This window comes from Lepus europaeus, chromosome 14 (genome assembly GCF_033115175.1).
Source record: "Lepus europaeus isolate LE1 chromosome 14, mLepTim1.pri, whole genome shotgun sequence".
NCBI classification, from domain to species: Eukaryota; Metazoa; Chordata; class Mammalia; order Lagomorpha; family Leporidae; genus Lepus; species Lepus europaeus.
The window spans coordinates 62348057-62373370 of record NC_084840.1 but is presented as its reverse complement, the minus strand read 5'-3'; the positions used below and the strand labels follow the sequence as shown (position 1 = coordinate 62373370).

The 25314-nt window shown below is 38.7% G+C and overlaps 1 protein-coding gene across 1 annotated transcript in view; it reads left to right on the top strand.

The window, feature by feature from the left end:
* Positions 1-25314, top strand: part of AKT3 (AKT serine/threonine kinase 3) — a 309299-nt gene that overhangs the window by 138277 nt on the left and 145708 nt on the right. The window contains exon 3 of the mRNA XM_062210714.1: positions 16838-16963. Coding sequence (XP_062066698.1) covers positions 16838-16963 — 126 coding nt within the window. The remainder of the gene's footprint in view (positions 1-16837; positions 16964-25314) is intronic.

Sequence of the window (25314 nt, the reverse complement as noted above, 5' to 3'; positions counted from 1 at the left end):
ATATTTAGCAGCATTCATTGGGGTGGAAACATTCATATTCCCTTCTGTTTTATGAACTTAAGCATAATCACGTCTTTTGCATACAATATAAATCAATAATGATGTATTAAACTGGATATTCAGTGGTTACATATAAATTTACCAGACATTGAAATATACTTTTATTTCTAGGACTTACAAAGCCTAATAAACTACTAATGAAGGTAATTATACTGCCTTAATAGCACTTGCAGTTATTCCTAAAAACTTACAAAAACCTAATAAACCAGTAATACAATGTTTAAAATGTCTCAGAAATCGTGACATTTGAGATTAAGTGATGATTAACTTGTATAATAAAAAAGGAAGAATTGGAAAGTTTTGATGTCAGACTAATGAGATGTGTCCTTTTTTGTTTATTTTTGTATTTAGTGACTTTCTTATTTGAATGAAGTATTTAAATGCTGAATAGTAAATTCAGAGAAATACTACTTTTTTTTTCCTAGAGTTATTTGGAATTGAATTGTGAAGGATGATTTCTGAAGCAGTATTATTTTTTAGCATGAGATTTCAGTTGGGTGCATTTAAGTGATAGATTACAATAGGACATAAAGTGAATAACAAACAAATTTTATCCACAAAAATCCGACACCACCTTTCCTCAACTTATGTGGAGCAGCAATAGCCTGGACAAATAAAATTAACAGATTTCCATTTTATTTTAAACGCTGGCTTTACTTTTGTGTAGTAGTCCAATATGTTGTAAAAATTAGGGATGTTCTACGCTTCTTCTGATTGGTTTCCTTAACCATACTATAGGGTTTTTGTGAGTCAGATGTTTTACGTGCTTTGCAAACGTTTTTTCCTTTGTTATTACTGTCCTCTTTTGCCAGAGGAGGCAGCTGAGACACCGAGAGCTTAGATGGTGCGCACCAGAACTAGCGTCTGAAGCTGGGCAGCCTGGCTTCAGGGTGTGCACTGCCAGCCACTGCAGTATACCGCTTGAGTGAAAGCTTGAGCAGTGTGGTGTGGTAGGTTGCGTTGATGTGAGTAGAAGTCGCTCTTCCCAATGCAGCTCTGCCCTGGACTGGGTGTGCCCAGTGTCTCAGGCCTCAGTGTGGCTCTGAGCAAAGAGAGGACACTGCCCCACCAGTCTCTCTTACTGTCAGGAGGTCTCTTAGGGAAGGCAGCCTGAGCACAGAGGCTGGCTGAGGACATTCAAGTTTCTTTTTCTTCCTCACTCACACCACTTCTTCCTTTTACCATTTAATGCACTAGCATACAAGTGTCAATCCGTTTATTACTTAAGGAAAACAAAGGAGCAAAGAGATGAGTTAGGAAGGGCAAGAATTCATCCTTAGAATAACAGAGTCTGTGGTTGATGTGGTGTCATTTTTGGACATCATAGTACTGGAAATTGATGACTGGAGACCTAGTGCAGGTCCACAGTAGCATCCAGTCTTACTAATGTTTCTTCTGTAAGGCAGTGACTTTACAGGTGTGAGATGGGGGGTTGGATTACCTGGGAATTTTTTTCAAATGGTATGGGGTTCTTGATGAGGAAGCATTGCAGCCTCTTCTAGCTCCTAATGCCCGCCATGGGGAGAAGCCATTACGGTTGTGTTGCATGCCCATAGTGTGTTCTAATGGGAAACCAGATTGAGCCACAGGAGGCTTTGCTATAGTGAGATTTCTCCATGAAAGAGTGTTTCTGACATGAGCATAGTCCTTGTTTGGAATTGTGGTAGGTTTATTTATCCATTTTATTAATGGTTATCCCAGTCTGCCCTGTGGTAGGTACTGGAGATAACCTGGTGAGTAGCTTTGTGTTATGGACTCTCTGCTTCCGTATTTGGTATTCATTAAGGTTATTTACTGCAGTGTTCATATAGCATAGGATATTCCTTTAATTCATACACATAGTATGTTGTGGTAAAGTGGGAAACATTTACAGTAAGTAAGGAACTGGTACAATTTTAATGAAATTATGCCTTTAAGTTGGTGCATATCTTTACAATAGTTTAAAATTCGATGACTGCATTTACCTTGTTAAAATGCAGCAGAAATGATTTTATGTTCAATGCCATGTGTGGGGTTGGAGACTTTTTGCTATAATGCAGAAAGCAGATTAAAAAGAGAGCGCTGCTTCTACAATCTACAAGGGCGTAAATGTAAGCAAAATAATAATTTAGCTTACAGTTAACCCAGCAGGAAGCTGGGTACAGATTGAATAATTCTCCACAACATATCTACTGCTATGTAAACTGATCCCATGATTTTTTCTTTGTTAAATTGCCCAGATGCTATTTTTCCATGGGCCAGTTTGTATGGATGCTTTGTGTTCCTCTCTTACCATTCACCTTGCTTTCTCTGGGAGTAAAACATGATACTGTAATTCTATGAAAGTGTTCTTGGACTTAAAAGAATAATTTTAAAGTATCACTTTTTTGCTTTAAAATGCATTGCTTCGTAAAAACAAGGGAAATTAGGGTTTGCTTAAGCAATTTACAGCATATCAGAAAACAAATACAAGATGTTTAAAGGTAGATGGTAATTAGGCAATTTTCTGGAAAACAAAGGAAAGTGCTAAAGCAGATAAAGTACTGGAGAGCAGCCATGCCGAGATCTTAGAGAAGGTGGCACTATAACATCTTGTGTTCAGTGTACAGGTATTTTTCTCATCACTGCTTCAGCTTCAAAGCAAAACATGGACCTCAGCCGTGCTGCTTTAGGAAGTAGATATGAAAACTATACTTAATGTAAAAATGACAAGTTCATGTATTATGCAGTGGGAGCAAAACTTCTTGACTATAATATGCTTTTCAAAATAATTGTGAAGGAACATATGTGGTAAAGCAGAAGAATGTGGGTACATCTGGAAAGCTTTCAAGACATCTTTGAAAGCACAGTGGGAAGTCATCAAAGTTGTAAACAACTTCCATGTGGCCAGTTGCAGTAACATTGACCAGTCTAAGGCCAAGTGTGCCTTTCCATGATCTGTACAATAGCAGGCAACCTGAGAGAAATCATCATAAAGAGAAATTTGGGTGTTTTGAAATATGATCTCAGAAATCAATACTTTGCACAAGATGGTGAGAGAGAGAAGACAAGCATGTATAGTATCTTTAAACCAGAAAGGTGAAGGTATATCACTTGTTACACCAGGTGAAGGTCAACTCTGTTTCTGTGCTTCTGCTTCTGTTGTCATGATGCTTTCAAGAGGAATGGATGAAGTGCCTGTTACCTTGGAGTCAGTTTAATAGCAAACTTGAAATCTTTCATGAGACCTTGAAAGACCTTATGCTGATATCCCTCTGTTCATTTCCTCCAGAGTAATGTATTATATCAACAAGCACCTTTTTTCAGAGTACTTAGGAAACCATTTAGAAATATCAGGAAGGGGCCAGCATTGTGGCACAGTGGGTTAAGCCACCTTCTGTAACACCAGCATCCCATATAGGCACTGCTTCGAGTCCTGGCTGCCCCACTTCCAGTCTAACTCCCTGCTAATGTACCTGTGAAAGCAGTGGAAGATGGTTCAAGTACCTGGGCTCCTGCCTCCCACATGGGAGACCAGGATGGAGTTCTAGGCTCCTGGCTTCAGCCTGACCCAGCCTCTAACATGATGGCCATTTGAGGAGTGAACCAGTGGATGGAGGTTGTCTCTCTCTCTCTCTGTCTCTCTCTGCCTACCTCCCTCTGTAATTCTGCCTTTGAAATAATTAAATAAATCTAAAAAAGTAAAAATAAAAAAAGGAAAAGGAAATATTACCATTCCTTAAAGTGTGACATTCTGTATCACCAAGGATGATTAAAAATGGGAGAAATTTTCATTTTGAATTTAGTGGCTCAATTCATTATCTTTTTTCCAATTCTTCACTCTTACAGCTGTCCATAGAATTAAAGCTTCATTAATGTGGGGCCTATGCCGGTATCATCTATTGCTGCATTCTTGGTACTTACATGTATTTTGGCACTGTTTGAATGAGAGGATCTCTTAAATGCTCATTTTTCATTCTAAAGGAAAAGATTTTAAAAAGATTATCATTTGATCTGTGGTGCTCACTGAGCTGCACTTTAAAATGAGCTATCTGGACAGGAGTCAGTAATGCTGTTGATGCGTTTTGTAGACGTCTCTAAGTTTTCAGAGGCTGTCCAGACTCACACACATCCAGATCTGGTTGATAATAAGTACTCGACATTGCAGCATGGACATCACAATAGAATGTAGCACTTTGTAGTTTACCCAAGGGCAAGGAAAAAACAGGTATGAAAGATTCAAAGGGAATTGATAACCTAAATATTCAGGTTCGCTGCTGGGAAATCTAAGTAATATATCTGTACAACATGCAAAGGGCTTTTATTTTAAATTTTATTTATTTTCCTTGTATTTGAAAGAGAGAGAAACAGATACAGAGAAGTATCTTTTATCTACTGGTTCACTCCTCAAATGCCCACAAAAGCTGGGATTGGGCCAAGCCGAAGCCAGCAGCCTGGAACTCGATTCTGGACTCCCAGGTGTGTGTGGGGGCCCCAATACTTTAGCCATTATCTGCTGCCTTCCAGGGCACACATTTGTAAAACAGGCAGGACTTGAATCCAGGAACCCCAAAATGAAATGCATCACGAGGAGTGTCTAAACTGTGACAGATATCCACCCCATTTCATATTGTTCCTGTATAGTTAAGTTATACTACTTCATTGTAGCATAGGGGAAAACTGACCTCTATAAAAGGATAATGATAAGTTCAGTGAGAAACACATCTCTTCTACTCCCTGAGAGGCATCAGTAGGCTTCTACCCAGAACTGATTGGACTCCTATCTATAAAAATGGACAATTTTAAATACAGACTGCAGATGTTTTATTATACTTATCATCATGAATTTCTCCAGTAACTATATTTGCTTTTTTAGATAGATGTGTCGCATAATTAATGAAATACAAGTTGAGTATTTATTTGTGGTGCTAATATTTCATCATGAATCTACTAGTTGAGAAAAAGATTCTGCCATATTTTCTTTTTGGTAGTTCATATGTGTAAACTTGATTTGCATCTGTCAACAAATAACTAGAAATTTGCTATTTTGTGAATCGTGAACTTTGAATAGGTTTTTTTTTTTTAAAGCCTGGACATAAACTAGCATTGCAGGTGGTAGCTTTACTTGCTTTGCCACAACACTGGCCCGAGTTGGATATATTTTGTTCTGGTTAATACTATTGGTTGAACTCTATAATTAACACACAATTATTCTTAGGTGTTTAAATTTAACTGAAAAGTGATCCCTGTTAAATATAAGGGTGGGAATAAGAGAGGGAGGAGATGTACAATTTGGGACATGCTCAATAGGACTGGACTTGCCCCAAATGGTGGAGTTAGAAATGTGCCAGGGGATTCCAATACAATCTCATCAAGATTGCATGTACCAATGCCATCTCACTAGTCAAAGTGATCAATTTCAGTTCACAATTGTTCACACTGATAGGTCTAAGAGTCAGAGGGATCACACAAACAAGACTAGTGTCTGCTAATACTAACTGATAGAATAAAAAAGGGAGAGAATGATCCAACATGGGAAGCGGGATACACAACAGACTCATAGAATGGCAGATGTCCTAAACAGCATTCTGGCCTCAGAATCAGCCCTTAAGGCATTCAGATCTGGCTGAAGAGCCCAGGAGAGTATTTTAGGCATGGAAAGCTGAGACACTCTGGCAAAAAAAAAAAAAAAAAAAAAAAAAAAAAAAAAAAAAAAAAAAAAAAAAAAACAACAACAACAACAACAACAAACCTAAATGAAAGATCTCTGTGAGTGAGATCCCAGCAGAAAGAACAGGCCATCAAAGAAGGAGGTACCTTTCTCTGAAGGGAGGAGAGAACTTCCACTTTGATTATGACCTTGTCTGAATAAGATCGAAGTCGGCGAACTCAAAAGGCTTCCATAGCCTCAGCAACTCATGACTAGAGCCTAGGGAGATTACTGACGCCATAAACAAGAGTGTCAAATTGTTAAGTCAACAACAGGAGTCACTGTGTACTTTCTCCTCATGTGGGATCTCTGTCAATGTGAAGTAATGCTATAACTAGTACTGAAACAGTATTTTACACTTTGTGTTTCTGTGTGGGTGCAAACTGATGCAATCTTTACTTAATATATACTGAATCGATCTTCTGTATATAAAGAGAATTGAAAATGAATCTTGATGTGAATGGAATGGGAGAGGGAGCGGGAGATGGGAGGGGTGCGGGTGGGAGGGAAGTATTGGGGGGGAAAGCCATTGTAATCCATAAACTGTACTTTGGAAATTTATGTTTACTAAATAAAAATTTAAAAAAAAAGAAAAAAATTAACATTAAGCCTTTTTTGATCTGTAAGAGCTGACTCATGGAGACTCTTATTTAAGAGTATGGCTATGGGGACCAGCACTGCGGCGTAGCGGGTAAAACCGCCACCTGCAGTGCTGACATCCCATATGGACTCTGGATCCAGTCTCGGCTGCTCCACTTGCAGTCTAGCTTTCTGGTATGTCCTGGGAGAGCAGTAGAAGGTGCCCAAGTCCTTGGGCCCCTACACCTGCATGGGAGACCCAGAAGAAGCTCCTGGCTTCGGATCAGCGCAGCTCCAGCCATTGTGGCCATTTAGGGAGTGAACCAGCGGATGGAAGACCCCTCTCTGTGTCTCTCTGTCTCACTCTCGCTCTGTAACTCTGCAACTCTGCCTCTCAAATAAATATATCTTTTAAAAAATGGATTGCTAAACATAGTTTCTTAAAGCAATTATTTTCACTGAAAGCTATTTTTTCTTTTTTTTTTCTTTTTGGCAGGCAGAGTGGACAGTGAGAGAGAGAGAGAGAGAGAGAGAGAGAAAGGTCTTCCTTCCGTTGGTTCACCCCCCCAAATGGTTTCTCTGGCTGGCGCGCGGTGCCAATCCAAAGCCAGAAACCAGGTGCTTCCTCCTGGTCTCCCATGTGGGTACAGGGCCCAAGGACCTGGGCCATGCTCCACTGCATTTGGGCGTCCTGCACTCCCGGCCCACAGCAGAGAGCTGGACTGGAAGAGGGGCAACCAGGACAGGATCGGTGCCCCGACCGGGACTAGAACCCAGGGTGCTGGTGCCACAGGCAGAGGATTAGCCAAGTGAGCCACAGAGCTGGCCTGAAAGCTACTTTTTAAAAAATTTATTTGAAAATGAGAGAGAGAGAGAGAGAGAGAGAGCGAGGTCTCCCATTTATTGATTCACTCCCCAAATGCTGTTAACAGCCCAGCCTGAAGCCAAGAGCCAGGAACTCCAACCAGGTTTCCACATAGGTAGCAAGGACTCAAATATGTGAGTCATCCTCTGCTGCCTCCCATTGTACTCATTAGCAGGAAGCTGGATTGGAAGTGGAGACAGGACACATATTCCAGCATCTGATGCGGAATCCTAAATAGTAGCCTGACCACTGTGCATCACGCCCAGCCAAAAGCTGCTATTGTTTGGTTTAAATCTACTCTTTGAAAATTCTTAAACTATTTATATTTTCATGGCACAGTTCATTCGTGCATATTAATTACTAAAATAATTCAGAGATATCTCTGGAGACTTAGCACTCTGATCTCTTACCTCTGTCAAAATAAAGGGAAAAGTATTAATCAAATTAATGGTATGTTTTAATAATAGTTGCCCAAATTATCATTAAGATAATCATGCACGTTTTTATATACCTGCCATTAGCTAAAGAGACTGTTTTTGACTGATGGAATAAATAAATTGATTACAAATTATAATTGGCAATGGTTCCATTTAATAACAAAATCTAATGCTTGATATATGCCACCTAGTAATGTTCTGAGTGCTTTTACATTATGTCCTTTAAAAAAAACCTTTCATGGAGGTAATAGCATGATGACCATTTTTTAGATGAGGAAACCGAATTGTAGAAAGACTGTGCAACTAAAAAAAGGTACAGTTGAGATTCAAACCCAAACTGCGCGGCTCCAGAATCCTTGCTGTTAAACTCTACGTTGTTCTACCTAGAGGATTTCAATTATGACGCGGAGTAGGAAAAAATATTGAAGTGTAATTTGAGAAATTTATTAACTTCATATCAATCACCACAGTTTGTTTTATTACAAAAAACATTTATTTGAAAAAAGTTTATCCTGAAAAATGTGATCGCATGTCTTAACAGTGAAATTATGACCAACTTTTTTGCATAAATACAATGATTCTCTCTGTTAATAAAGATAGAAGTTGTTTTACTATTACATTCATTAAGTGTATATGTCATCTATTCATTTTTTCTTCAGATATGTACTGTACAGACATTACTGTATTTTTTTTGAAGATTTATTTATTTGAAAGAGTTACACAGAGAGAGAAGGGGAGGCAGAGAGAGAGAGAGAGAGATCTTCCATCCGCTGGTTCACTCTCCAGTTGGCTGCAATGGCCAGAGCTGTGCTGATCCAAAGCCAGGAGCCAGGAGCTTCTTTTGGGTCTTCCACGTGGGTGTTGGGGCCCAAAGACCTGGGCCATCTTCCACTGCTTTCCCAGGCCATAACAGAGAGCCGGATCAGAAGTGGAACAGCCGGGACTCGAACCGGCACCCATATGGGATGCCAGCACTGCAGGCGGCGGCTTTACCCTCCACACCACAGTGCCGGCCCTATTAATGTATTTTTTTTTTTTTTTACAGGCAGAGTGGACAGTGAGAGAGAGAGACAGAGAGAAAGGTCTTCCTTTTGCCGTTGGTTCACCCTCCAATGGCCGCCGCGGTAGGCGCGCTGCGGCCGGCGCACCACGCTGATCCGATGGCAGGAGCCAGGTGCTTTTCCTGGTCTCCCATGGGGTGCAGGGCCCAAGCACTTGGGCCATCCTCCACTGCACTCCCTGGCCACAGCAGAGAGCTGGCCTGGAAGAGGGGCAACCGGGACAGGATCGGTGCCCTGACCGGGACTAGAACCTGGTGTGCCGGTGCCGCAAGGCGGAGGATTAGCCTAGTGAGCCGCGGCGCCGGCCGCTATTAATGTATTTTTAAAACTTAGATTGTGATTAAACACGGAAATAAAATGTAAGAAGCTTGGTATTCTCAGGAAAGCTAAGCTTTAAATTGTTTCAGCCTCAACATAAAACAGTAGTGCTTTTTCCTGACAAGTGAAGAATCTTCAAAAAGATAATGCATATTCTGAAAAAACATCTGCATGGATTTAAAATTATTTTGCACTGAAATAAGCTTATGTTATTAAAAATGTTACTTTAGAAACACACACAGAGATGGAGATAAAGAGAGAGAAAGCCCTTTTCTACTGGTTCACCCCCCAGATGCACGAAACAGTCATGGCTGAATGGCAGGAACTCAGTTCCTGAGCCCTAGCTGTTTCTTCCCAGGGTTTGCATTTTCAGGAATCTAGAGTCAGGAGCTGGAACTGGGTATCAAACCCTGCTACTCTGCTGTGGGATGTGGACTTTCCAACTGGTGTCTTAACTACTAGCTAAATGCCTGCCCCTAAACTTATCTTTTAATTCCATTTTCTTAGGAGCTGTTTGAAGCACCTTGTACATATAAAAACACTTCTACCTTTTCTTGTGGAGTGATTAGCTTTTGAAGCCAGTGTTATCACAAGTGTGCATGCCCACTGGTAACTTAAAAAAGAATGTCTTCTGCTAAATTTCAGTTTGTTTGGTAATATGGCAATTTACAATTAGGGTCTTCCATTTTTTTTATATTTTACCTTAGAAAAGTAGCATATTTTTAAAGATGATGATTGCATGTTTTGTCTATTTGAATTCCAAAAGATCATCATAGCAAAGTTTGTGAAAAACAGTGCCACAGTTAGATTTTTTTTCAGTTGGGTTGCATCTGTTTTTGTGCATCTAAATTAACTCACCTACTTGTGTTTTAGCATAGTTGATGACAGTAGGGAGTGGGTCTCCAATAAATGAAAAGATACTGCTGTAGAATTTAAGTCGGCACGTACTTTACCTGACATCTAAATTTCTACCTTTTATGAAGTTAGAGATAGGAACAGGTTCTGTCTGGAACACAACCTAGCTGTGAAGTGTAATCTGTATTCATCAACATAATATGTTTGTGAAGACACAGGCCAAATTATTTCTAAAGGTCTTTTCTAAAATCTAGATGTTTTACCATTATTTAGATGAAATACCATTTGCACATCTTCATCTATTTTTAGTCCATAGTCAAGCACCCTTAACTCCTGCTTTGGGAAGTTCTGATTATCGTCTTTAAAAAACCAAAATGTGATTCTTAGTAAAGTGTTATAAGAAATAAAGTCAGAATGTGTAGACTAATTTAAATAAAAAATTATTAAGTAAAAGTACAGTTTGACATTAGATGAATAATAGACAATGAGCTGTGAATCTAAATATGCCCTGTCTCAGATTGCTATTAAAGACTAAACCTGACAGCCAAAATAAAACTGTGTGTGTGTGCGCGCGCACGTGTGTGCCCAATTGGGGAGCTTGAGTATGTTTTTTAGGGCCACCATTCACTCAAAACTATTGAGAATGTTTATTTCAATAAATTATAGAGGGGTGAGCATTTGGTATAATGGTTGAGATGCCAATTGGGATATCCATATTCCATACTGGAATGTCTGGGTTCATATAGCAGCTGTGCTGTGGTTTCTAGCTTCCTGCTAATGTGCTCAAGTAGTTGGGCCTCTGCAATCCTTGTGAGGGACCTGAATTGAGTTTCTGGTTCCTGGCTTAGGCCTGGCCCATTATGGGCTGTAGGGGGAATTTGAGTGGGGAGTCTGGGAGGTGGGAGGTAAGTTAGTCAGCAGGGGTGAGATCTCTGTCTGTCTGCTTGTCTGTCTCTTTACCTTTCCAATAAATAAAATTTAAGAAGTAATTCATAGGAACTACAGTATTAAGTAAAGTGAGAAAGTTGGCAGATGTCTGGAATCTGAAGTCATAACTAAGTAAAACTGTGAACTCTGGAAAACAGCGTCTTCCAGCCCCACAATTCACAAATAGGATTCTTTACCATTTATAGAAGTGATGTGGATTTTTCTCTTTGCATTCAGAAGGTGTTAACCAAGTCTGGATATCTCCCCTGCCAAGAACTTAATGAATCAGTAAAGTTGTTTTTTTTCCCCTATACAAAAAGGCCTTTGGGAAGCTGTATTTGTTTCCCAGGGCTGCCCTAGCAAATTACAACAAGGTAGGTGGCTTGCATCAACAGAAACTTATTCTCTCACTGTTCTGGAGGCCAGGAGCTTAGAAATGAAGGTGCTGGCAGTGCCACACTCCCTCCGAAGGCTTAGGGAAGAATGCACTTCTTGCTTCTGGTGGTTCCCGGTGTTCTTGGCTTGCGGTACATCATTCCAGTCTTTGCTTCCGTTATCCTCCATGTGTCATGCCTGTCTAACGTGGACATTTGTAACTGGGTTTAGGGCTCACCAGCCTCTTCTCAAAAATCCATGTTGATTTTTGCCATAGAAAGTAATACTCCTTGTTTTTCACACATAGCTTAACAAATTCAGGGACCAGGATGTGTATATCTTTTGAGGGCACACTGTAAGCACACTAAAATTCCTTGTTGACAAATAGTCGTGAGTCACATACCATTTCTGTAAGCAATGAGACACTTATACATCAGTGGTCCCATGAGATTATCATGGAGCTGAAAAGTTCTTGGTGCCTAGTGATGTTATCATGGACTTAATGTTGTAACACACCACACTCCCCACATGCTTACCATGATGCTGATGTAAACAGACCTACTGAGCTGCCAGTTATATACAAGTATAGCATGTACAATTACGTAAAGTACATAATGTTTGAAAATAAGTGGCTGTATTAGTGGCTTATTATTTACTTTCATTTCTTTATTGTATATCTACTTACATAAAAATCGTACTCTAAAACTATGTAAAAATATAGCCATATACATCAAGCTTTTACTGTATCTGTTGATTACATTATTCTCTTGCACTTGTTTTGATCTTTGTTTTGCCCACCGTGACCCCAGTAGCAATGGACTCTACCACATAGCCTAGGTATGTAGTAGGCTATATCACTTAGGTTTGCCTAAGTGCACTCTGTGATGTTCATATAACAACAAAATTGCCTAACAGCACATTTCTCACAGCATAGCCCTGTCATTACGAGACCTGTGTTTTGGTATTGGTAACATCATAAATCAAAATAGATACAACTTCCAGTCAACATAGAGAAGGAGATGGAAGTACCCATTAAGGAGATAGAAACTTGGGAAGAGGTTGTGTGGGAAATCTTTACTGCAGCAGTTACTGAAGGTTTGTCATGACAGTGCATGGAAAATCTGGAAGTACATTGGTGGATGTGCAGACAGCAATCTCTCTGAAAGACTTGATGTGCCACAAAGAGTTCCTTTTTGATGAAACTTTCTCTTGATTACAACCAGGCTGTCACTTAAATTAGTTGAAGTATATAAGCCAAAAGTATAAAAGTATGAGTAGTTTTATGCATCAAGTATAAATTGAAGAGGCAAATGCTATGTTTAGAATGCTAAAAGTCAACCATAATCCTACATTTTGTCTTAAAAGGATTAGTTGTAGGGGGCCCCCTTTGTTTGGCCCCAGAAAGGCCAAAACTTTGTAGTTTTAGAACAACCTGAGAACTTGTGTCTTCCATGAATTCACACTGTCTCAACCTCCTGAGCAAGTGAAGAAAGCGTTCAGTTTCTTTCTCGTGGTCAGCTGGGCACAATTCAGCTTGGAACCCCTAGGTTGCAGGAACAGATCTATCCCCTTATTCTGTTACCAGCCTTCACTATTCTCCTGCCGGGGTGTTAGGAGAAGCTATAATGTTTTCTGTTCTTTTGTACTGGGAGTCTTCTCTTCACACACTGGGTCTAATAGGTGGCAAGAAAGCTTACTTCTTTGTTCTATTCTTAGTAAGCTTGCATCCTCTCTGACAGCCATTCTTGTAGAGGTAAAACAACTACTATGTTCCACTTTTTGAAATAGAAAATAAATATTTAGTTAGGCCAACACATCTGCTTTCCTATGAATTTTACTTCAGAATTTTAATGGGAGCCTATGAAAGAGGTGGTTGTTTCAGAAAATACTTAATGCTGTTCTCTACATATTTCTTGGGTATCTGAAATCTTGTCTGATCCTGGATTAAATCCCATGAAGTTAGAAACGTTGTTCTTTTGAGTTGAGATTGCAGAGGATGATGACACACTATTCTAGAACAAAATTAAATAAATAAATAAATAAATGTACCCTAAGCATCTTCTCAGAAAGCCAATATTGTGGATGAAAATGACAAGATGATCTAAAGTGGATTCAGGACTCTGTTGAAAGTTTGATATCTACTTCGTTTAGTTTGACAGTAGAGTTGTTGAATCAGCTCAAATTTATTAATGAAATTTTAAGAGAAATAATGCTTATTTTTCTTATACCAAGAAGGGAAATTTTGACTTCTCAGTTTTTCTTCTGTGTAAGTATCTTGCTCTCAGTATAATGTATTGTGTTTAAAAGATGCATAATAGAATTATTTTTAAAGACCTTTTTGCAACCAGAATTTTGCTGTATACCCACTTGCCATATTTTAAATTTCATAAGCTATGCTTAAAAAAATGTAAGATTTTTGTGATGATGATGCTTTTGTATCTTTTCATCTGAGGATGTAAATACTTAGGTGATGAAGGGAAATCATACTTAAAATAAAAATTGGACATTTATTTCTTTTCATTTCTCAAGTATATCTAGTAGTATTTTAGAATTTGAAATGGTATTTCTTTTTCAAATGAATTCTCATATTATTTTGGTTTCATTATCAAATTATTATTACTTAGCTTGACAGATACATTAACTTTTGGTTTTTTAAAAACACCTGCAAAATAGCTTCTTAGTAAGGAATAAGGTTTATTTTGGCATGCAGTTTTGGAGGTTCACAGCCCACAACTAGGTAACCCTGTTAGTCTGTTATCTAATGAGAAGGGAATGCATGTGGAGGGAGCAGCATGTGAGCCAGGAAGCACAGAAGCTAGGCTGAATGGAGCTTAAAAGATCAACCTTCTCATGAGAACTGCTGTCTGAGGCCAGCCCTTAGTGATCTGAACACTTGCCATTGGCCTCACCTCCTAGATGCTATAATTAGATCAAGTTTCCACCTTTAGTCTATTCACTTTTTTTTTTTTTTTAGATTTATTTATTTATTTGAAAGGCAGAGTTACAGAGAGGCAAAATAAGAGGCAGAGAGAAAGAGAGAGAGAGAGGTCTTCAATCCACTGGTTTACTCTTCATATAGCCACAACGGCCAGACCTGTGCCAATGCGCAGCCAGGAGCTTCTTCCCAGTCTCCCACACGGGTGCAGGGGACCAAGGACTCGGGCCATCTTCTTGTGCTTTCTCAGGCCATAACAGAGAGCTGGACTGGAAGTAGAGCAGCCTATATGGGATGCTGGCACTGCGTGCGGTGGCTTTGCCTGCTATGCTACAGCGCCAGACCCCTCCATTCACTTTTTTTGTTTGTTTGTTTTTAATTTATTTGACAGATAGAGTTAGACAGTGAGAGAGAGAGACAGAGAGAAAGGTTTTCCTTTTCTGTTGGTTCACCCCCCAAATGGCCACTACAGCCGGCGCTGTACCCATCTGAAGCCAGGAGCCAGGTGCTTCCTCCTGGTTTCCCATGCGGGTGCAGGGCCCAAGCACTTGGGCCATCCTCCACTGCCTTCCCTGGCCACAGCAGAGAGCTGGATTGGAAGAGGAGCAACCGGGACAGAATCCAGCGCCCACTTGGGATGCTGGCGCCACAGGCAGAGGATTAGCCAAGTAAGCCATGGCGCCGACCCCTCTCCATTCATTTTTAACTTAAGAATTTGGAGACAAAGCTTCTAGTACACAGGCTTAAAAGTTATCTTTAATTCTATTTTCTGTAAACTTTTTTAGAAATATTCTTGTTTGATATAGACATTAAAGAGATTTGCAATACTGCAAAGCAGTGTTGCTCTTCTGTTTGTTTCTGAAATTAGTTTTTGTAAAAATTTTATCTGTTGTATGCAGTGGTTATTTAATAAAAAAATTCTGTTTTCAATTCCTAAAACAGTAAGTACAGATATAATCTACATAATCAGGAATTTACTGGGTTACCAGTTGTATTTAAGGGTGTAAAGAGAATCTGAGACAAGTTGAGAATTGAGAATTGCTGATTGAGTGAAATGATTCTATAACTGAAATATAAGTTGGAGAGAGTATATTTTAAGGTAAGAGACTTGGCCTGTACAGTAAACAGTAAGGAGTCACAGAATATTTTTGAGCAGATAAGTGGTAGAAATCAAAGTGGTGCACATACAGAGAAGATTTGTCAGGAGGGGTGGATACATTGGAATGGAAGAAGGGATGTGTACCGGGGAGAAGTGGTCATAGAACATTAACTCAAGGGCAGATGGTTAATCTTATGTGAGAGACTTGTAAAGGCAATATTATCATAGTTACTGATAGAATAAGGAGAGAGAGAGAAGTTAAATGTTAGGTGTGAGCTTTGGTTAAGAGTCTCATTTGTAGGAAAAGTTGAACTGTTTATAATTCTTCTGTGGTTTTGTTATTACACATTTGTGATTTAATTCCCAGTAGAAATATCCAGCAGGGAAGTAGAAAATGAGGCCAGATAGCCTTCTAGCTATTGCAGTATCATGAAGTACTTGTATTGCTTAAAATTAGGAGGAGTATTTGATAAGCAAACTGTGATGCAGTTGCAAAACAAAAGCAAAAGTGAGGGGCAGTGCTGTGGTGTAGTAGGTGAGGCCGCTGTCTGCAAGGGCTGGCATCCCATATGGGCGCCAGATCAAGTCCCGCTGCTCCGCTTCCAATCCAGCTCTCTGGTATGGCCTGGGAAACCAGTAGAAGATGTCCCAAACCCTTGAGCCCCTGCATCCCTGTGGGAGACCTGGAAGAATCTCCAGGCTCCTGGCCTCAGATGGGCCCAGCTCTGGCCGTTGCGGCCATTTAGGGAGTGAATCAGCGGATGGAAGACCTCTCTCTCTCTCTCTTTGCCTCTGCCTCTCTATAACTCTGCTTTTCAAATAAATAAATAAATCCTTTAAAAAAGTGTATTGTGTTGGCTAGATGATCATCTGTATCAAAATCTAGTAAAGTATACATTTATTAACTGTTATGTGCTTGACATTGTGGCTCCTGTTTTTCACAGTTACTGTGTGTGTGTGTGTGTGTGTGTGAGAGAGAGAGAGAGAGAGAGAGAGGAGAGAGGAGAGAGGAGAGAGGAGAGAGGAGAGAGGAGAGAGGAGAGAGGAGAGAGGAGAGAGAGGGTCTTAAGCCCTATTAACCCATGTCCTTTAATTTTCCTGACTTATTTACAGCATATACAAAAGGTTATTTCCCTGTGAAGAGTAATAGAATGTTGTCTAAACAAGTTCTAGTCCAAACTTAATGAAAACGGACTTTTCTTTTTTTAAGGAAGTGACAAAATTAGCCAGCAGTACATGGAAGAGAAACATGTATTTTATATCTCTCTTAACAGAATTGTTTTTCCTTGAGATTTATTGATACTGTGTGGATGATTTACTAAGGCTTTTTAAAACAGCTGAAAATGCACTCCCATCTGATAAAATGAGAAACTGAACAAAATATCTATTCAGATGAGTGATTTGCGGAAGGAATAATGCTGCAAATGAATTATCAAAGTGTGGCATCATGAAAAACAAAACATGTTTGGACTGTTACTGAATCTTAATTGTAGGTTTTTGTATTTTCTTTTGTAAGTAAGTTAAAAGAAAATTGCTTAACTAAAATTTGGAGGCCAGAGCTGTAAGACATATATTAATATTTATATCATAATTTATGTTTTACATAAAAGTTGCTATTCATTTCTTTCAGCATTAACTTGCATGCTTTCCTCATGTAGGAGAATATATAAAAAACTGGAGGCCACGATACTTCCTTTTGAAGACAGATGGCTCATTCATAGGATATAAAGAGAAACCTCAAGATGTGGATTTACCTTACCCCCTCAACAACTTTTCAGTGGCAAGTAAGTTATTTATAATTGTTGATCGAACTTACTTATTTGCATGATTTTCTGTGTCAGATATTTTGGGATAAGATATATGAAAATTTCAGTTCATTAGCCTAGGAATTAGTGAGAATATGTGGTTATGATACAGTGCAGTTTGATGTTTTTAAAATTTAGAACTTGAATGTAATAAATATGATTCTACAGATTATGTACCTCAAACACCTTTGGACTTGGTTGCTAGGTTGAACTTGGCTGTAAAATGTTACAGTACTTACTGTATTTCAAATCAAAGTTTTGTTTCATAGTTTTACCTCTTGGGTGACTATGTGATGAGAAGCAAGTGATTTACATTCAGAACTGTTTTCTGGGAGATTTATATTTGTAGTTAAAATTTTTTCCCTTATAGTGTTTATCAGCAGTGTTTATAACTTCTATAGAAATTTATTTGCTTGAGCATAGCATGAAATAAACTGAAAGATAACAAGGTGGTGATGGTGATTATTGTATTATTAAGACCCAGGTGCTCTTCAGACTGTTGCAATTTACCAGTGAATTGATAAAAGGATCTTCCTGAGCTAATTCAGAAACTAGAACATTTTAAAAGTTATTTTAAGTTAAAATAATTTTGTGTAAGAACTAGTTGTGTTTCTGAAATAAAATTTTTAACTAGGCAACATCCTTACATGGGGAAACGATATGAGAGAAAGCTGAAGCTGAAAAATACAGTAAATAGCAACAAAACTCAAGAAAACAGCAGTCCTTGAGTGTTGTAAGAGATTTATTTTATCCTTATAAGATTCCATGTGTCTTTTTATCTGTACAGTTTTGTACAGGTTAATCTTTCTCAGTAGGTTAGAATACTGCTTTTAGAATACAGTCTTGTTTCACCTTTTACTTAAGGGACAAAAAAAGTAAAAGGTTTATTCAGTCATTTGAGTGACAAGGATGTTAACTTTAAAAACAAATTTGAAAGCGCTCTCAATGTTAGTGGATTTTGTAGAGATTTTAATTTTTTTTTACAGAGACCACTAACATGTACATACTAGTTAAGGATAACATCTTTTCTACCATCAAAATGTTCATTTGATATTAATGACTTTCTTTCAGTGGAAATTATTTTTTAAAATCCTGTTGTGAGTTGTAGTAATATCTTGTATTTTGTATGACTTAGGAATGCATTTTCATTCTTCAGATCTTTGCTTTTAAAGTAATAGAAATTAACTTTTAAAAACATTAGCTGCATACATTATCATGTCCTACCCAAAGCCAGTATTTGTCCATGTTACTAGCAAATGCTATTGGTTTGTCTGAAATAATTTGTAAAAGTACAGAATTTCTGTATCTGCTGATCAAAATGCAGCATTTTTTGACCTTATGAAATTTCACACCCCAACAAGTTTTAAAGACATACAGTATGTCACAGTCTGCCAACATCTGCTCCAACACTTCCACTGGCAGAGGCTGAAATAAATGCTGCACTCTTGGGGAGGGATCCTATTTAGTGACTGACAGTCATCTTATCCATGAAATAAATATTAGTTGACATCTGTAATCTTGTGTGATTTAGTAGTTTGAAGGTACTTGACTCAGATTCACAAGTAAAGTTATAGATCAGCTCCTTAGTTTTTAGAACTATTATTAACATGAATCTTGCACTGAATAAATTATTTTGAATTTATTATTTTTAAAGCTTGATGTACTGTAATCTTAAATTCAGTAAATAAAATCAACTGAAGAAGGAGTGTAGTAAAATGGGAACTGCTTGAAGAAGCGGTGCAAGCTTCAGCTTTCCTACAGGCCATGAGCATGACCTTAGGCAGGTCATTTTCTGAAATGCTCCCATCCTTAGTTCCTTCTTTAGCCTAGTGGAAGTATTGAATTCAGTGGATTTATAAGGCTATTTTAGCCCCTGGCATTCTGTGATTCTGTGAGGTGGACTTTGAGCAGGCCCTTGGAGTAAGGAGGAAGGAATTAAGTAAATTAGAGGAGAAGGATGTTCCAGACTAAGGGTGACAAGAATGTTTTTATTGAGACATTACGAGAAGGAACAGTTGGAACAAGAGAGGGTTATTTCACCAGTATTTTCCCTTTTTGCATAGCCACCTTTATTTAGTATATTAAAGAAAAAGAATGGTTTACAAGGTTTTTCTAAGGTTATGTTGGTAAATACTGTATATGCTTACATCTCCTTTGACAGCTACAGCGTGAGTCCCTATTTTCTGATAATTAAAAATGTTACTGCACTTGTGATCTTTGTGGACTTTAATGAAATTTTACCAAAATAGGCTTTTTATCCTGATGAAAAAAATAGAGTATGAAAACTGGAAGGGATTTTCAAATTGATCTTCACAGTCTTAATTTTGAATTGCTTCCTGTATAATGTAAAATTTTCAAAAAAATAGTCTATACTTGTTTCTGCTTCTTAATCACTGCAATGCAGATTTCCTCTCTTGCCCACTTGATTAAAACCACTTTTGATAATTTCTTTAGTGACCACTTAATTTCTAGTGTGGGGCACTTTTCTTCCCATGTTAGGTTCATAGCTAAAGTTCCTATAACAAAAGATGAATTAACAAGAGAAAAGCATGTGAACTCCTTATTTTTTTTTTTTTCAAATGTTTCTTTTAAGTTTTACCTGCTTGAAAGGCAGAATGGAGCTTGGAAGAAGATGTCTTCCATCTGTTGGTTCATTCCCCAAATGCCTGCAACAGCTACGGCTGGGTCAGACTGAAGCTAGGGGCCAGGAACTCTAACCTGGTTTGCAGTGGCCCAAACACCTGAGCCAGCATCTGCTGCTTCCCAGGATGCATTAGTAGGAATCTGGATTGGAAGTGGAGACAGGCCTCAGTCCCTGACATTCCAGTATGGGAGATTGGCATTCCAAGGGACAACTTAACCTGTTGTACTGCAAACATCTGCCCCTGTACATTTATATATTGTAAATTTTACACGACAGTGAGGCTTTAGAAATGAAGACCCAAGGAAACACATAAACTTGCGTTTGTTTATGCTTAGGTTTGATGCAGAGGGGAAAAAGATCACAGAGACAAAGTAGGTATCATGTAGTGGTGATGAACTGCGGGAACTCGGCCAGGCCTGTTTGTTCAGATTCTTCTCTGGGCAGCATCTTTAGAGATAAGCATGTTCCTTCCCACAAGGTATGTCCTCCAGTGAGCAGCTTACTGCTTGCTTCAGGGGAAAGTCAGAAAATGCTTCCTAGGTTTTCTGAGGAGACAGGCGGAAAAGGGAGATGAGGCCTTGCTGCTTTCTCTGTGTTCTCAAATGCCAGGCTGCCGTTATCCCGGGGGAGTGTATGCTGCACCCCATCGTTTAGTAAACATTTTTCCTGAATTTACATCTGGATTGCATGTTATACTGCTGATCTCATCTCCTCCTTGAGATAATCACTGCCATAGTGTTGTGGGGTTCCTCTCCTGGTTTTTCTCCCTTGGCCTCATGAGTAATTTTGATATTTATCCGGATTCTGGCCTAGTATTCCTCTCACTTTGTGCGTTCTCCCTGGGTGGGCACATTGATTCCTGAGGTTTCATCTACAGCCTGTATGCAGCTTCCTCCCACGTGTTGGCTCTTTGGGCCTGGCAGCTCTCCTGAGCATTAGCTTATTACATTCAGTTAACTGGTGCACATACCTACCTAGGTATTTTTTGTACTTTGTCCTGAGCCAAGCCCAAGATAATTTCCTTTTTTTTTTTTTTTTTACATTCAGCATCTCAATTCTTTATGAACAGAAATCTGAATCCATTCCATGCCTTATTTTCCTCTTCGTATCTTCACCCCACTTCCAGTCCCTTTCTAGTCCTGCTGATTTTGCTTCTTATTTCTTGACCCCATTATGTCCTTTCCTATAATCAGACTTAGAGTAAGCTCTCATCATGTCTGCCATAGATGCTTAACTGGTTTCTCTGCCTCCAGTTTGTACAACTCATATTCTGCCTTCACATGGCTGTCAAAGTGATCTTTCTAAAATTACACCCTAACTATGCCATTCCCCTGTGAAAGCCCTGCCTTGGATCTTCATTGCTTACTGGATAAAGTCCAGCTTCCTTAATGTATCAAATGTATCATACAAGAAGCTCTTCAATCTGGCCTCTACTTCCAACTTTTGCTTCATTCTCTTGTGCTCTGCTTTTGTGCTTCAGCCGTACTGAACTCTCTATAATTCTCTATACAACCTATGCTGCTTTTTTACTCTGAACCTTTGTTTATGCTGTTCCCTCTTCCTGGAATGTCCTTTCCTCTAGTTGCCTGGATAGTTTCTTTCAATAAAGATTTAATTCAGATTTACATTCCTATCCCCACTCCTTGCTAAGTTACTCCTCTCTGCCCTTCTCAAAGCTGTTATTTTGTTATCATCATTTGCTTCTTGGTTATTTATGTTCATGTCTCATGCAGAAATCTGTGATTTTAGGAAAGAGCTTAGTCTTTTTCTTTTTTATAGATTTATTTATTTATTAGAACGAGTGACAGAGAGGGAAAGACAGAAAGATCTTCTTTCCTTTGGTTCTCCCCCAGATGGCCACAACAGTCAAGTCCGGGCCAGACTGAAGCCAGGAAGCTTCTTCTGGGTCTTCCACCTGGGTGGCAGGGGCCCAAGCACTTGGGCCATCTTCTGTTGCTTTCCCAGGCAATTAGCAGGGAGCTGAATCAGAAGTAGAGCAGCCAGGACTCAAACCGGCACTCATATGGGATGTCAATGTTTGTAGGCAGTGGCTTTACCCACCATGCCACTGTGCCGGCCCATGGTGCAGGCATTTGCTTGGTTTCTCACAAGGGCCTTGTTCTGTGGCATAGCACAACAGGAAAGTAGAAGGGCAAGCACGGTATATGCGGGAGAGGCAAGACATAAGGAGTGGTCTCACTTTATAATGACTGACTCTTGTGATAATTCAGTCCTGTGAAAGCATGAACTCACTACTGTGAGAATTAACCCAGTCCTATGAGAACAACATTATTCCATTACCCACCCAAACTGTGGGTGTGCTTCTTGGTGAGAAATCAAAGCCCTCATTGGAAGTAGTTGGCAAAATAATTTAAAAAAAGATTTATTTATGTATTTAAAAGGCATAGAAACATGCAGAGAGAGAGAGAGAGAGAGAGATAAAAAACATAGACATCTTTCATCTGCTGGTTTATTCCCCAAATTGCTGCAACAACTGGGGCTGGGCTAGGCTGAAGCCAGGAGCTCATAACTCCATCTAGTCTCTCATATGGGTACAGGAACCCAAGCACTTGGGCCATCTTTTGCTGCTTTCCCAGGTGCATTAGCAGGGACCTGGATCAGAAGCAGAACAGCTAGGTCTTGAACGTGTCCATATGGGATGCTGGCATCACAGGCAGAGGCTTAACTTGCTGTGCCACAAAGCTGGCCTCACACAAAGTAGTTTTTTTAGCAGCAAATAAAGTGACCATGGAGAGTCATTTCAAAGGTGTATTCTCAGGTCTGTTAGAGCCACCTGTTTTCTCTTGGCTTGAAAGACAGCTTTTGATGAAATGCTACTTTGTGCCTGTTATCCGGGCACAGGAGTTCTTCTCAAGCTCTTGTTCTGTGGGTTGTAATTCTGTTCCTTGTGGTGCTCTCAGCACCTAATGGCTTCATAAGACTCACCTCCCGACACTTCTGAAATGGCAGTCAGATTTCGATTGGTTTTTCGGAGGGGACAGACTGTATTGAAACTGTAGAAAGGTAAAAACTAAAATCTGTACATTACTATTAAATCTAATTTCCATCCTCTGCCCCTATACTGTGACATTTATTCTTGATATAGAGCTGTGAGACCTGATTTTGGGTTGCAGTGCCAGTATTTAAATGGCCAAATCTATTTTGGCATGCAGATTAGAAACTCTCCAAGCCCTATAGAATGTTGATAATAACATCTGACCTTTACCCTTCGTTGTGTCAAATATGAATTATTTAGAAAGGTACCTTCTAAATATAGTGCTGTAGAGATATGAATAAAAAGAGTTTTCAAAGTATATCTTTCATCAGAATTATGATGTGTTGAATTTCTAATGTTTTGTAGCTTGAGATAATCTATGCACAAGAAATGGACTTTTTGGTTGAAAAATAACGTAGGATATACACATTGTTTCAAGTCTGTGTATAAAGGACTTTGAGCAAGAGTAGTCATGGTTTCTAACCGTTTCACAGTTGTCAACTTCTCTGAATTCACCAGGTTGCTCATTTCCAAAGTGGGAATTATTGCTCTGCACAGGAGTTGAGTATTTGCCCACACGTCTTGAGGTGCCTCCTACTTAGGATGGGAAGGAGACGTGCCAGCCTGTGTCCCAGGAAACACCTCCTAGACTCCTCCCTTACTCTTTGCTATAATATTGGCCCACTTTGACAATATCCTTTTTTCTCAAAATCTGTCTTCAATCTGTCCTATTGACAAAATGGGTCAGTTTGCATTTCTTAGGCCAGTTTTTAAAACATGAAATGTTTATTCTCTAACCTATTTTTCTCCTTCTCCTTGAAAGTAAGGAAATTACTGTCTTTAAATCTACTAAAAGTGTGTTTATCTCTGACTAAATATTAGACTCAGGTTTTAAATATATAGAAAAAAAGTTGATTCCTATTAACACTTTCACTGAAAATACATGGAGAAAACAAACTTACGACTTGATTCTTAGTTTTACATAACACAAAATCTAACTTAGAATAATAATCCTATAAATCTGTGAAAACCATAAACCTATATTAATATGTATGATAAAATATATGTGAATTATGTAAGAGCATACTAACTCAGTTTTAAAGGTTTATGAATCATTTTACCCATACTAGATACTAAAATGAATATATAATACAGGTTTTTTATGTAGAAATTTGTCATTGGCTCTAGAAGAAGTTTATATAGAACAATGGGAAGAAAAATAGGGTGAATTGCCAAAATGAATTATACAAAAAAATAAATGCTGTAGACATGGAAAGAAGCAATAGGTAAAGGTAAAGTAGGTAAGACTTTATTCATGAACTGAGACTAACATGTACCCTGAGGATGAGTGGTATATAATTAGATTTTTGGGAGAGGAAAGACGTTCTCAGTAAAACAAATCCAGAATTAGAGAGTAGCTTGTTTTGTGAACAGAATAGGCGGTGTCTTAGACTATGGATGGAGAATCTGTGTCGGAGGGGAGAAAAAAAAAATAAAGCTGTGATGACTTTGTAATCAGATTGTGGAAGCTCTTAAATAGCAGTTTGATGATTTTAGTGGAAATAAGAAACCATGAGAAGTTTCGGAGAACTGGGTGTCCAAATCAGTATGTGATTACGAGCAAAAACGAAAAGACCTGTCTGGTTGTGGTGAGGGATGGGAGGGCATGAGCTTAGAAAAACAGACCCATTGCCTTCTCACTCTGTCACTGTGGCTCAGTTGATCAGTTCTCCCCTGGATGATTTTGACAGTCTCCCGGTGAATTGCTTTTACCTTCAGATGCTCTTTTCTAAAATGTTTGGAAACAGTTCATCTTTAAATTAAGTTCCTTTGCAAAGACCATCTCCTTGCTTAGAAAAATCTTATCTTTTCTCCATTTTTCACAAGTGGAACCAAATTACTATTTTTTGATGTATTATATACCCCAAAACACAAAATCATAACTATGTTTATATTTTGTATCTTTTCAATTTTCCTTTTTTTGAAGTCCTTAATGTTCCATACATTTTTGTTTTTGAAGTAAATTGCTACATTCTTTTAGATTCAGTAATATACAAAATTTCTAATCCTGTTTTTGCTCTGAGTGATTTTCAAACCCTAATACTTTTCGTCATCTGAAGATTTGGTACTTTATTAACCCTAATTGTGACCAGATTTTGAGATAAACAGGAAGTTAAGTCTGGAAATAGGTGCATTTCACTGCAGAGAATAGATTGCCTTATAAACTGACTTACTGTAAAATGAATCAAGTTTCTCCCTAGTTTTCATTATCATGGGTGGTGTTTTGTTTCTGTATTTGAAAAATTTAACCCATAAACCACATCTAGAATTAGGAATGCAGATTAAAAAGCCAATTTAAAAAGGATTTTTTTTAAGGAAAGTTACAGGATAACAATGCCATATTTAGTCTCATATGAGGGTACTTCAAAAAGTTCATGGAAAAAGGAATTAAAAAATAAGTTCATTTTGGTGCCCAAAATTCAAAATCCATGCATATGTTTGATATGTACATTCCATGAACTTTCTTGAAGTACTCTAAGATTTTCCTTCTCTTGTTCAAATCACACCCCAACTTTACAAGAAAAATAATTTACACAGAATATCTACTCTCCTCTCGTTTTTTCTCTGCATTACACACAAATGACCAAAAAAGAAAAAGGATAATTCCATTACAATGGAAGTGGCTGTGGT